Source organism: Dipteris shenzhenensis, chromosome 8 (assembly GCF_047967505.1).
Source record: "Dipteris shenzhenensis isolate YYH24624 ecotype China chromosome 8, Dip_SZ_1.0, whole genome shotgun sequence".
In the NCBI taxonomy this organism is placed as follows: Eukaryota; Viridiplantae; Streptophyta; class Polypodiopsida; order Gleicheniales; family Dipteridaceae; genus Dipteris; species Dipteris shenzhenensis.
The window spans coordinates 7,158,642-7,171,527 of NC_141603.1; the positions used below are offsets into that span (position 1 = coordinate 7,158,642).

The window sequence follows — 12,886 nt, forward strand, 5'->3', positions numbered from 1 at the left end:
TAGATTAGGGTAGAGAATGGGTAGAAGAATAAGGCAGAAGCCTGGTTCATTGTCCTCATCATGGGGCTGTTTAAAGGGACTGCTGCTGACAAATCGTGGCCAGATATGGTCAGCCTATGGGCCTATTTATAAATCCCAGACTAGGCTTATGCTGCCCATGCCACACCGAGGCCAACCTGGTTGGTCTGCTGGTCAGCTGGGACACAGGCTATTCAGGCCATATATATATATATAGAGAGAGAGAGAGAGAGAGAGAGAGAGAGAGAGAGAGAGAGAGAGAGAGAGACACACACACACACACACACACACACACACACACACACACACGCACGCACACATTTTTGTGTGGAATCTTCGAGTCATTATATTACAAAAAAAGCTATCCCAGAAAGGGAGAGCTATAATACATCAAGAGAAAATCTCACTGTAGGACAAATATACATCATGATCAAAGACACGAGATTGCAAGCAATCAAAAAGTGATTGCTGCAAAGAGACACACACACACACACACACACACACACACACACACACGCACGCGTGCACATTGAAGCCCTTCTGCAGGACCTGTTTTGTTCAGTATGACATAGCCATTCCAGGTGAATCTTTGCCTAGCATCTACTGGATGTTTGCAGGCCCTTTTGGGCAGGTTTTTCCCACATCTTGTGGAAGAATAGATTGTGTTTTTTTGCCCTCATTCTCTGTTGTTCATCTCAGCTTATTGTGGTTCATATCTTTTAGATGCAAGCAAATTTGGAGGACTCTTCAAACCTTATGAGGGTTAGTTCCAATATAGAGTACACATAACATTGCACTCATTTCGCCATAAGCATTTAGGTCCTTAACTATGGGTAGTTGGTTTGGCCTACTTGGGCCTTTGTTAACATTCTAGTCACACAGGGCTTCTTCCATGTACGTAGGGAAGATAGTTTCAGCTTTGTTGATCATGTTCGACCATGTTGACCAGAGTTGACTTTGGTTGCCTTTTCGCTGACTTGGTTTGATGAGTCTAAATGAGTAGTTACTTGTTACCTTAAGTCTTGCTAAAAGCTTATCCATGGTTATTTAGACCTAGTTTGAGTAGAGTTGTAACTTGTATTTTCTCAACCTTTAGTATACACATTTTGTCATGTCATATAGTGAAATTGCTTAATTTACTGAACAGTATCATGATAATTAGAGTGAGTGTGGGAGAAACCACTTGAGGCTTTATGAAGAAGTTATCGTGTGCCCTCCCATGTGTACCAATATAGTCTAATGCACACAGGTGAGAAGTCACACCTGGTTCAATGCCCAAGGCTGTGTGGAGTGTTGGGAGCGTGTCCATGTGACATGTGCCAAACCCACCTAAGACCAACCAATGATTTGGTGCCATGTGCCACTTGTCTCTTCCATGGGACCATAGCATGTGGTCCCTTAATAATCTCTAACCCTGCCAATGAGCTAGAGTCATCCATGGTCTATCCTACCATTCTAGGAACGCTTTGATAGTTCTAATTTTGAAAGGCAAATGTGCATCAGACTTTCCAGGAAAGTTATGGGAGACATGCCCTTTTTTCTCGGAGTAGAAATGTGTAGATCAGAAGAACGTGATACTAACTCAAAGCAAATATGCCAAAAAGATCCTACACCAGGCTTGGATGTATGGTTGCAAAACCATGTGATACACCCCTGGAAAGCAATGGGGACACATGTAGATCGTATAGCAGGCTTCTTGGGTATATGGTTGCAAAACCATTTGCAGAAAGCAACGTCAAATTGTCACAGGTTGATCGGACACACATTTGACAGTGGTACTTTCTCCAGTCATGTTATACCCTCCAGTCTGATGTACATGTTAGTGTGGCATTTCCGGGTGCATTTGCAATTTTGCATGACAGCATTGGAATGTTTTACGTTGGATGTTTTCACACCGTATCGGGATAGGAAATTTGAAATGAAATAGAGAATTATGATTTTACTGATTCAGGTGTGGTATAAGATCAGCAGGAACTCACAGTGGTCTCCTAAAGCTTGTGATCTTTTGAGCAAAATTGAAACTCTCTCTCTCTCTCTCTCTCTCTCTTTCAATTGGCACTCCTCTGTGCCAGGCAGAAAGTGTTGTTCTTTTGACATTTTGTTACACTAGCCTCGAGTATAGTTTTGCTCAATTTCAATTGAGTAGCAGAATTTTTTATCTTTGCAATACGTGAATTATTTGAGGTCACGTAAATGTATATGGCAGCCACAAAGGACATGACTAAAGTGTTTTTAGGCTTTTCATCCTCTTTAGAAGGGTTGCTGCATTTTATGCGACTTGCTTTTTAGAAAACACACTTGCAGATATGTGCAGTTAAGAGGCTGTTCATGTAATATGTAGCTCTCTTATCAGCTACTAGGGCCTTGCTTTGATGTAATTGAAACTCATACAAGTTATATGATTTTTTCAGATCATTGCTTATGAGAAAAGAAGTGACAAATGGGAGGATGTCTTTCAGCTCACAGTAGAAAAAGAGCAAGACAGACATCATTTGAAGACACCACCATCACGACAGGCATTTCAAATGTGTCGAAAGAGGTGAAAGATAAGGGCACCTGGGTAACAAGGAATGGCATTGGCAGGTTTCTGCAGACAGAACAAGGGACTGCACCTAGAAGAAGGCAAATTAATGATGAGGTCTGCAAGCAGCCTAAGCACAAGGATGATCCACAAGTTAGCTTGCATGGTATGCTCTGGTTTTGAATTTTCAAACTCTTACTGTCATTTAGGTAGCTGGGCATTCCTCAACATGGTTTTGGAAAAAGGAAAACCTGAGCAGCACTCTAGGCACTCTTAACACTTGCCTATTGGAAAGGACTGTATACTTTTCACACAGGCCAACTCTTGGGTGTGTTGGGTACAAGCTTGGATGGACTCCATAATCAGAAGTCGCATTTCAAAATTATTGATTGGTATTACATGTTTGGTATGCACTCCAGTTCGTAGGGTAGATGATTTAATAACCTTTTATATACCAATTATGTGCTAGCAAAGATAGTCATTCATTGAGGTGGTTAATCAACAGTTGTAAAGTCGATTGCTGTAATAACCTCTTCTAATTCCATTTACGTGTAGTAAGGCTATCATGCTTTAACCCAGTCCATTCAGAGTTTGTACATGGAATGCTCTTCTGTTGTTAATTGAAGTTGAGAACTTAGTGTGTGTTTAAGGTTGGTTGACATCTTTTGTCTCCGGTGCTGTGGGGCAGCAACCAAGGATGAAGTCTGGTTTGACTCACACCTCTGGCTGGACTCAGATTCTGATGACGATTTCAAGAGCGTGTACGGTGGTAAGCAGTTTACTCTGTGGGTTCATTTTATTTCGAACTGTCTGATAGATTTATGGTGCTGTGTGCACAATCCAGTATCTTCCTTGTATTTCTAGGAATATTACTGTGTGCTTCATATCAATCATTAGATGGAGCCACAAAGATGGCTAAAATTTGTTTTCTGGCATTTGATACTCGCAGATTCTTTACCTGCTATGGGCAACAGCCTTAGTCACCCTGGCAGCACTGAAGGAACTCCACGGCCCACATTTGCAGTACTAAAAGAGAGAATGCAAAACTTGCAGCCAGAGGTTATTCTGACTTCTGAACAGCAAAGTGGGCCAGCTAGCCCGAAGAAATTGGCAGAAAAGCTTGTGTACACATCACCTCTAGACGATTCACAGTCAGGAAGAGTAGAGCAGCATGTCACTGCTGATAAAGGTAACCAGTTTGTATTCTCATCTTGAGGATTGAACAATGTAAGTTTTAAACAACTTCTGAAATATATCTAAATATACTTCTGAAATTCCTTCTCAAAGCGCATATAGCAGGTGATCAGCAGGAAAAGTCTTCTCAAAAATCTTGTTTACCTCGAGTACTTCCATCGGTCAGCTTCAATGACAGAAAATCACCTGCTAGCCCCGGTGGACAAAAGATGAAAAACAACCTGCTTCGGTTTTCTTTCAAGCGGCGTTTGAATGATTTCCCTGAGAACCTTGATCCTTGTATGCTCTTCGGCCTTTCCCTTTGCACTTGTTATGACCAAAGTATCTATCTGAATTGAAAATAGGAAGGTTGTATTTATGTGCTGAATTTTGTTTTTGTTGTACTAAACGTCTCTTCTGTATGGATGGTGCAGCTCTTTTTTAACGGGTCATCCACTTTTGTATTGTTTTGTGTGTCTACATAGTTATGTCAAACAGCTTTGTAGAGCGGCCTGTTGCTGGATCCCAGATTCCCTTCTGTCCTGCAGGCAAATCTAGTGAAGGGTGCTGGTCTGTAGTCAGCCCTTCAACATTTAAGATTCGAGGTCACAGTTATTTGAGGTACTACACTCTTGTGGACGCTAAAGATTGCAAATTGCTGAAATTTTCTTGTACACCATATTTTATTTTGTCCAAATTTACAGCTGAACATATTTATCTGTCAAACATCAATAAGAAAAGGATTTTTCATGAATTTCTTTGAGGCATGCATCTCCCAGGTTTGCATAGAATAACTGCTGACACTTAGCTGACAGTCTCTGCTGAATCATTGTGCCCTTCCTTAACCTTTGGCAGCCATAAGAAATAATATATCCATGATAACACACTGGCATCTCATGGGAGTGATGCAAACACAAGAACCTTAATTTGAGAGCATGATTTCATGTTGATTGGAGTGTGTGATCACAAATTCCTTCAATTGTAGAATCAAATTTTATTATGAACAACAACAGGTGGATAACTGGGTTTCTCAATTGTTAGCTAATTCAAGGAATGAAAGAGTAATGATGGAGCCTTTTGAGGACATCCAATAGACTGGAACGAGCCAGGTGACTGTTCTCAGAGCTGCCATGATAGCAGCCACATAAGTACACTATGGGTTTTTCAAAGTACTCTCAATCTCTAGAACTCTCTACAACCCAATGACGTGTATGCAAGTCTTTTGAGGTGTCAAAGGCACTGTCCAAATAAATGACAGAAATTTCTTCAGCCTTGCAGCAGATAGCAATATGCCCAAGGTTTTGCCAGGCATGCAGAAGCAAAGCTAAGCTAAGAGTTTTGTACAAGGAGGCGGATATGTCCCATTGATGCCATGCCTAAATATAGATCATACACGTGCCTACGATGCTTTTGATAGTGTGCACATTTTACAAGCAGAAAAGAATCATAAGATTTCATTAATGATGCTTTGTAAAAGAACTTGCTCCGTCCCCCAACAACCTCCCCCTCCCCCCCCCCCCCCCCAAAAAAAAAAGAAGAAAGAAAAAGAAAACAAGAAAACCCTCTAGAAAATCGAGAAAGCCATACAGATCAGCAATTGTAAAAGAACTTTAAGCATGGTTCATTCTATCTTTGAAATTAACATTTCATAATTAAATAATAAGGCTATGGCCCATGGGATAGAAAATACTTCTACAAGCATCATCAAGAAATGTAATAAAGGGAAAAAATTGGCTATGTCAGCAAGGGATTAGCGCTACTGATGGAACCCTTATCCACTCTATCAAAAGCCATTTCAAAGTCTAAAATGAGAATGGCAAGGCTGTTGCTGCACCCAGTCCACGGTCTGCTAGAAGGTGAACTTGTGAAGATGTTTTCTAATATGCCGTGTTCTTGGATGTGTGGTGAATCAGGTCTAGAAGAAGCATTTGGAGGCTAAAACTGAAGACCTTGGCTAAGATCTTCCAAGCTACATTAAAAATTATGATGGGTTGCCACTAGTGGATATCTGCTTTGTGTCTCCTGTTGAAGATGAGATGATGAGACATATTCACCCTTGGCAAAGAGGTAAAGGCATAGCCTTAAGAGTAAAAGATCTCTGAGAAGGCCAAATAGAGTGGAGCACAACGTATGTCCCCAAAATGGTGGGCGAAGGTTGGTGTGACTTCTTTACTCCTGAGTTGTGCGGATGGGTTGGCAAGGGACATGTAACAGCTCCTAATGGCCCTTCGATGTTCATAGAATCCTTGGAGGAGATTGCCGACTAGGTCTCTTCCTAGGCTTCGACAACTTGGGTCTGGGCATTGGCATACTCCATCCTATCCCACTGAAGCCTGATTCTAGGCAACGCAGGGGTGAGTGAGAGCATCTTGGCTACCTATAGATTTCAGTATATCAATCACTTTTGATTGTAGTTTTACCCAGCACCTTGCTTGATGTTTGTAGCTCCTCTTCCCTTTTGAAGAAGAACAACTCCTACCACAATGCACTTGTGTCCCTACATAAAAGAAACTTTATCTGAGGTCAGCTCAGTCAAAGGCAACACTATCTCAGAATATCCTTGTCATATGCCTTCCATAAAACTAGACAAATCCCAAGAATGACTGCCACACAATCACATTTTGAGGAATTGGCCACACTAATATCGTGACCACTTTCTTTGGATCCATTTCAACCATGTCAGGTGTAATAACGAATTCTTGATATTCAAGTTTAACCATGTAGAGCACCAGTTTTCTTATATTAACAAATAGATTAGCTTTTTTCAAAGTATTGAATACTTTTCTTAAGTGTTAACGACATATATAGCGTAGTAATAGTCATTTATAAGCATTGGTAAGCCCAACCGGCATTACCTAAAATTTGTAATGCCCAAACCTGCTCCTGAAAGCTGTCTTTTGTAGTTCCTCGGCTGTAGGCCGGATCTGGTGATAGTCACTCCTAAGATCTTGTTGAAGAGTATGGCTCAATGTAATGCATCTAATCCGAGCCATCAGATACGTGTGCTAAATAGTGATATTGTTCATTCTTCTGTATTCTATACAGAGACTAACGGTATCATCTTTTCTTGCTCAATCTCACTGGCAAAACAAAAGGCGAGAAACTGGGCTGAATCTGCTCTGGCTTGAGGTATTCTTTCAATTGCCTTTGCACCTTAGCTTCTTTAGTAAACTGCTTAATGTGTAGGGAGGCCTTGGAGTAAGTTCAATCTTGTTTAAACATTCTGCTCTAGAGATAACCCGTAAGGCAACTCATCTCCAAAAGCATTAGAGAACTTCTCCTGCAACCTGATCAGCTAACTTGGCCATTTTTCCATCTTGGATAGCCTCAGTGCTAGTTGACACACCCTCGATTGACCTAAAGAGTTGACAGCTATAAAAAGAAATAAAAATTCTTTTTGAGCTTTGCGAACTTTACTTACGAAGACCAACAGTCCTTGAGGTAAATCCTTTTCGCCTCGCAGATCGTATTGCACATTGTTCATCTTGGACTAATAAATGTGTTTTTTGAATAAATGCATGGATTCTTCTTAGAATGCCATGCCTTTCCTAAGGCTATATCTTCATGTACAAAGCTCTAACTGGATTATCGTCTGTTCCATACTTTAGTGGAACTTCTAGTTGCTAATTTGACTGTATACGCATAGCTAGATGGACTAGTTTTCAGTTTCACATCTTCACGAGCTTGAGTTAATTACATTGTGTGTCGATACTGAGTGAGACATCATGGTTGGCTACTTGCCCTTATTGTTGTGAGCTTAGATAAGATGTTATCAGGTACACTATTTACTAATTTAGCAACATATGCACACAATCACATGGTACTGAGCTTTCTTCGGGTACTCATATTGAGCCCCTGCTTGCCCAAACACACTAGGCTCAACAGAAAAATAGCTACGTGTGCAGCCGCACCTACCACTAGGAAACCATAGATCCACACGTGATCTGTAAACAGGGATGGTTGCCTAGCATAATCAGTAGTTAGGTATGGATGGGGAGGCATAGCATACATATGATGGGCCTAGCATAATCAGTAGCTAGGTATGGATGGGGAGGCATAGCATACATATGATGGGCCACTACAATTATTAGGGAACCCAACGTAGCAATATCAATAGCTAATTGACATGCTGTGAAGTAGTTAGGATCTCATAAAGACCCTTGTGACCCTCACCTATGAAGGAACCTTTATGAGCTTCCAGAATCTCTTTCGTACTATGCTCGATGCCCCAATTTGTTCGATACATGTGACCAGCTATCAGGAAAAGAAATGCATTAGCTAGATGGTGATGCGCAGTATCTTCCTAGTTCAGGTCTATAGCTATTGTGCTTTTCATCTCGTTGACCTTTTGTTTGCTACTGGAAACAAAGATACAGAAAACAACACATGCAGAACTTCCCAGAAATCACAATAGCAAAGGAAGATAAACAAGCTCCAGAAGCAAGATTCTGCCACAGTGCACTGCGTTATATCTGTAGCTCCATAATGTGAATTTTAAAAATTTTCAACATACGCATGCAAGAACAAACAAGCCATCAAAAAATGGCTTCGACCAGAACAGGGGGAAGAATGAGGAAAAGAGATCCAACAACTTGCAAATGCATGAAGAAAGCTTCCCTGATAACACCATTGTACAGTTGTCAAAGCATGTTCCTTGTTTTTCCACTTTGCTCCTAAGCATTCAAACTCTCCATCCAACATGTTTGCATTCTTAGCTCAAACTTCCATCTTGATCCTGTCGTCAATAAAAAATTATAGTCTTTTACTTGCGCCGACTGAGGAAGAGGTTCAGAAATCTTCATAACTATTTCCCTTAATGTATTCGTGTACTTAGTCATTGACAATTTTTTCACGAACTCATCCCAAGATCGGGATACTTTGTTATAGGTAGGAAATGCTTTCTTAGTTGTCTCTTGAACCCTTCCCAGGTGGTAGATGCTATTTCATCCCTTTGTTGTTTAATCCACCATCTCTCCGTTGCCTCAATAAACATGTGGGTGGGCTCGCAGATATTCTTAATCATTCTTGATTTTACAAATGGCGAATGCTTCGTCCCATTTGTATACCTTCCCTGGGCACTAGTCCAGCACCCTCCTAACTTGCTCATCTACTTCACATTAGGCGGGCTCACCCTCAAAGAAACCCTCACTCCCTACTGTACATACAGGAGATGTGCTCAGCTTTTGGATGTGTGATCAACTCAAGGGAGTTGGAATGCTGTCCAAGCAGCTGTTGTGGAGTAGGCTTGGTAGACAAGTGTGCTGCGTTGACCTTCGTTGAATAGAAGGTCAATGGATAACCCCATCAACAACCTTTTCACGGACAGAGTGGTACTATATCTTAATGTGCTTGGTCCGAGCAGTGAACTCTGGATTGCTTGCAATTGCTATGCAACTCTGGTTGTGGCGCTTGATGACTGTCATATCTCTTTGTGGGAACCCAACTTCTCCAAGCAATTGCTATACAACTCTGGTTGTGGCACTTGATGAATGTCAGATCTCTCTATGGGAACCCAATTTGTCCTAGCAATCTTCGAAGCCAGAGACCACCTCACAAGTTGCTGAACACGCGGCCCGGTATTTGGAAGACAAGGCCACAATGGGTTGCTTCTAACTACTCTAAAGGAGCTCAACAGCCCCACTGGAAAACTAAGATCCCCTCTTATGTTGAGGAGCTAGATCAAGGAACCAATCAGCTTCTTGTACAATGTTTGCATCCACTTGCTCTCTGGGTGAGAAGTGCAGTGGAAATGAACGGGAGTGAAGAGGGAGAGAGAGCCAATGTCACACACCAAACAAGAAAGGAGAGAAAGATGAGAGAAACTAGTGATCTCAGGCCAAAACCCGGCTAACTGTTGGGGGAAAACCTCTGCTATAGATGCTCAACACTGCTCCACAATGAGATGGAAAACAAGGAGTGAGGGGGGGCCTATATATAGCCCCTCACCCTCCTCCAGTCGGCTGGAGCATGCTGGCTGACTCACTGCCCTACAGACTGACTCAGCCTCCTAGGGGACCGACCTCCTCAGCCCCTCTATAAGGGCTGTCACTCAGCCCTAGAGGGCTGCCTCAAGGGCCGACTACTGGGCCAGCAGCAGCCCTAGGTGGCCGACCACCTGCTGCTCCATACAGCCCTATAAAGGGCTGGCCCCCTCTGCCCATAGGCCGACTCAGCAGCCTGGTACAAGGCCTTCTCACTGCCCTCCATAGTGCGCAGCAGAGGACACACCTCCAAGAGCTGCCATGCAGCACATAGGCTAACCCAGAGAGCCTGTCCCGTGCTTGGAAACAGTGCACCTGTACATGGGACTGAAACGTGGGCCCTGAAGGACCTCTCTATCCTACTCTATCCTCATGGGGGCGAGCACACCCACAACAAGGCCCTCTCTTTGTACCCTAATCTATCCTCTCTCTGGGCAGGCACACCCACAACAAAGGCCCTCTCTCTCTATGGTGACATCGGGAGATGTTGACCTCCAACACTGGGATCATGTTGGGATAACTTTGTATTAGGATCCATCGGAGAGGAGATGGGCTTACAGTTCTCCACCTTAAATGCTTCCAACAGCTCATGAACATACCTCTGTTGGGAGACAAAGAACTCCCTCTCAGTCTGCCGAATCTCCAAGCTCAAGAAGAAACGGAGGAAACTAGATTTGTCATCTCGAACTCCTTCGATAGGGTAGCCTTTGCCTCGGCAATGTGTGCCATATAACTTACCAGTCAAATCCCTCTGTCTGCTAGATCTCCAAGCTCAAGAAGAAACGGAGGAAACATAGATTTGTCATCTCGAACTCCTTTGATAGGGTAGCCTTTGTCTCGGCAATCTATGCCACATAACTTACCGGTCAAGTTGAGATTGCCAACAGAGGATAATGAGGGTACCAGACCTTTCTCTCGGAAGATGTGTAGCTTTGGATTTGCTCTTGACCTTCGAAATCCCTTCCAAGAAAGAACGCATCAATCTTTTGATTCCATGCCTGTGGAAGCGACCGTTAGTCATCCGTGTGGTGGGGGCAAAGTATCTTCATAATCGATTCCTGGGCAATGTGCATATCCTTTGGCCACAAGTCGGGCTTTATGTTTGTCCACAACTCCATTCGAAGTATACTTGGTCTCTTATATATGTGTGTGTGTGTACACACACACACACAGATACACTTTTTTTTGTGGGAAGAAATCTTTTATTGCTGTAAAATAATTGCATTCATAGTTACTTCGAAAGTGGAGTAACTACTACTCAATTGAAAATCTCAGTATAAGCTGTATATACATCCTGATCAATCAAACGAGTTTGAACGCAATCATAGAATGATTGCTGCAGAGATCGTTTGAAAAAAACAAAAGATGAAAATAGGGGATCACCAAAGACTCTATGATTTCTGTCCATCCATAGAGTCCACAGTGCCCAGTAGCGTACCCATACAAAAAATAGGTCAAAACCCTATCTAGCTGGATGAAAACCAAACAACCAGATAAACCTGCCAAAAGTAACAGTAGGAAATCTCGCTCGAAGCCTCTGTTGGATGAGAGCGATGAAATCACAAGTGTGTGGACAGTGCCAGAAGATGTGAAGCACAGATTCAGCATAGTGTAGACATCTGTGGCAAACAGCTGGAGCAATATGTCTAAGTGCAAGTAACTGGCCAGATGGAAAAATGCCAAGTAGGACTCGCCAAAGGAAAAGCTGTTGCCAAAGAGGGACTTTATAATGCCAAAGGAGACGCAGTCGCTTTCTCCACCACTTTAGTGGGCGATCCATATGCCAAACAGAATTTGCTCTGTCAGAAATCCAAGGCGGAAATAATAACACTTTATACAGAGATGACACTGTGATATGTGAGAGCTTCAAAGGACGGGCTGAAGAGGAAGAAGAATGTAAAATCCAATCCTCAAGCCTATTCTGAAGTTCCAAACGAGGTACCGGCAAGAACTTTTATTGCTGAAATCCGATGCCATAAAGGACGATAATGAGCTCCCAAACCGTATTTGCTAGTGCCATAGAAAAGGATAAAAGAGTGCCATCATCCTGAAGTACATCGGCCACAGAAGAAATGCCTTTGAAAGAGAGAAAATAAGAACGTCTGGGTTCTTGTATGGCCAAAGGAGGGTGGAATACTTTAGACCAATAAATATTCTCAGCCCTCAAAGAATTTCCCGACAAAGAAATTCCATTCCAAGTGGGATAAAATATGTTTCCAATCAAGAAGCAGATGAGAGACAAAAGGGCAGCCTTTGATCTTGCCTTGGATAGAGCCAAATAGGAAATCCCACTGGGTAGGCTGCCAATGCCCAAAGGCAGAAGTATGAATATGTAATAAGAGAGAGCGGATCATGAAAGCCCACGGCTGATCTCCTTGCATAAACTGCAACATCATTTTTCCTCTGTGAGCAAGTAAATGCATGTGAATATTGAGAATGTTCAGACCCCCGTGCATCTTTGGAGAGCAGAGATGATGCATAGAGAGTAATCTGAGACTTTTCTTGCCATTTTTTGCACACCAGAAAATTTCCATGATAGCAGACATAAAGGAAACCAGATCTGCCTTAGTGAACATGATGAGAGGCAGATAAAATTGTATGTATGCTATCAAAATGGATTGTGTTATTTGCAAACGAACATGTAATGGCCAAGTTGCAAGCTTCCAATATTCAAGTTTTGCCCTCAACTTTGTGAGCACCCAATCAGTTTGTTGAGAACGGGTGAGTCCCCAACTTAGAGGAAGCCAAGATGTCGAATCAATTGAGAAGTGGTAACAATTTCCCCAGGCCACAAAAGACTATGCCATTCATGAGCATGCAACGGCAACAATTTTGATTTCTGAATATTGACTCGAAGACCAGTAGCCAATCCATATGTAGAAAGAGCCTGCATAATCATGGACAGATCACTCCGAGTATTTTTTGGGGTAAAGAAAGAATCATCAGCATATGCTTGAGCGATCATGCTACGGCTGCCAGGAATCTCCAAGCCGTGCAACTGGCTAGTGTCCAAAAGGTGGTCTAGATATTGAAGCATTGGATGAGTGGCTATGGCAAAAAGTAAAGCACTTAGGGGACATCCTTGCCGAATAGAACAACCAAGAGTCCAGGTTGTAGAAATATCCCCTGAAAGTATGCAGGGAGCTTTACTATCTTGATATAGCCAAGTGATAACTTGCTGCATTTTTGTGCC

The 12,886-nt window shown here is 42.5% G+C and overlaps 1 protein-coding gene across 3 annotated transcripts in view; it reads left to right on the forward strand.

Annotated features, from left to right (window-relative positions):
- The window catches only part of LOC147899039 (uncharacterized), a 62,297-nt gene that overhangs the window by 9,529 nt on the left and 39,882 nt on the right, over positions 1-12,886 (forward strand). For 2 of the 3 annotated variants that reach the window (XM_087378004.1, XM_087378003.1), the window contains exons 2-6: positions 2,430-2,705; positions 3,228-3,308; positions 3,489-3,728; positions 3,827-4,012; positions 4,198-4,333. In XM_087378004.1, the coding sequence (XP_087234130.1) occupies positions 2,459-2,705; positions 3,228-3,308; positions 3,489-3,728; positions 3,827-4,012; positions 4,198-4,333 (890 nt within the window). In that variant the 5' untranslated portion in view covers positions 2,430-2,458. The remainder of the gene's footprint in view (positions 1-2,429; positions 2,706-3,227; positions 3,309-3,488; positions 3,729-3,826; positions 4,013-4,197; positions 4,334-12,886) is intronic. The other variant, XM_087378005.1, reaches the window with a different exon arrangement.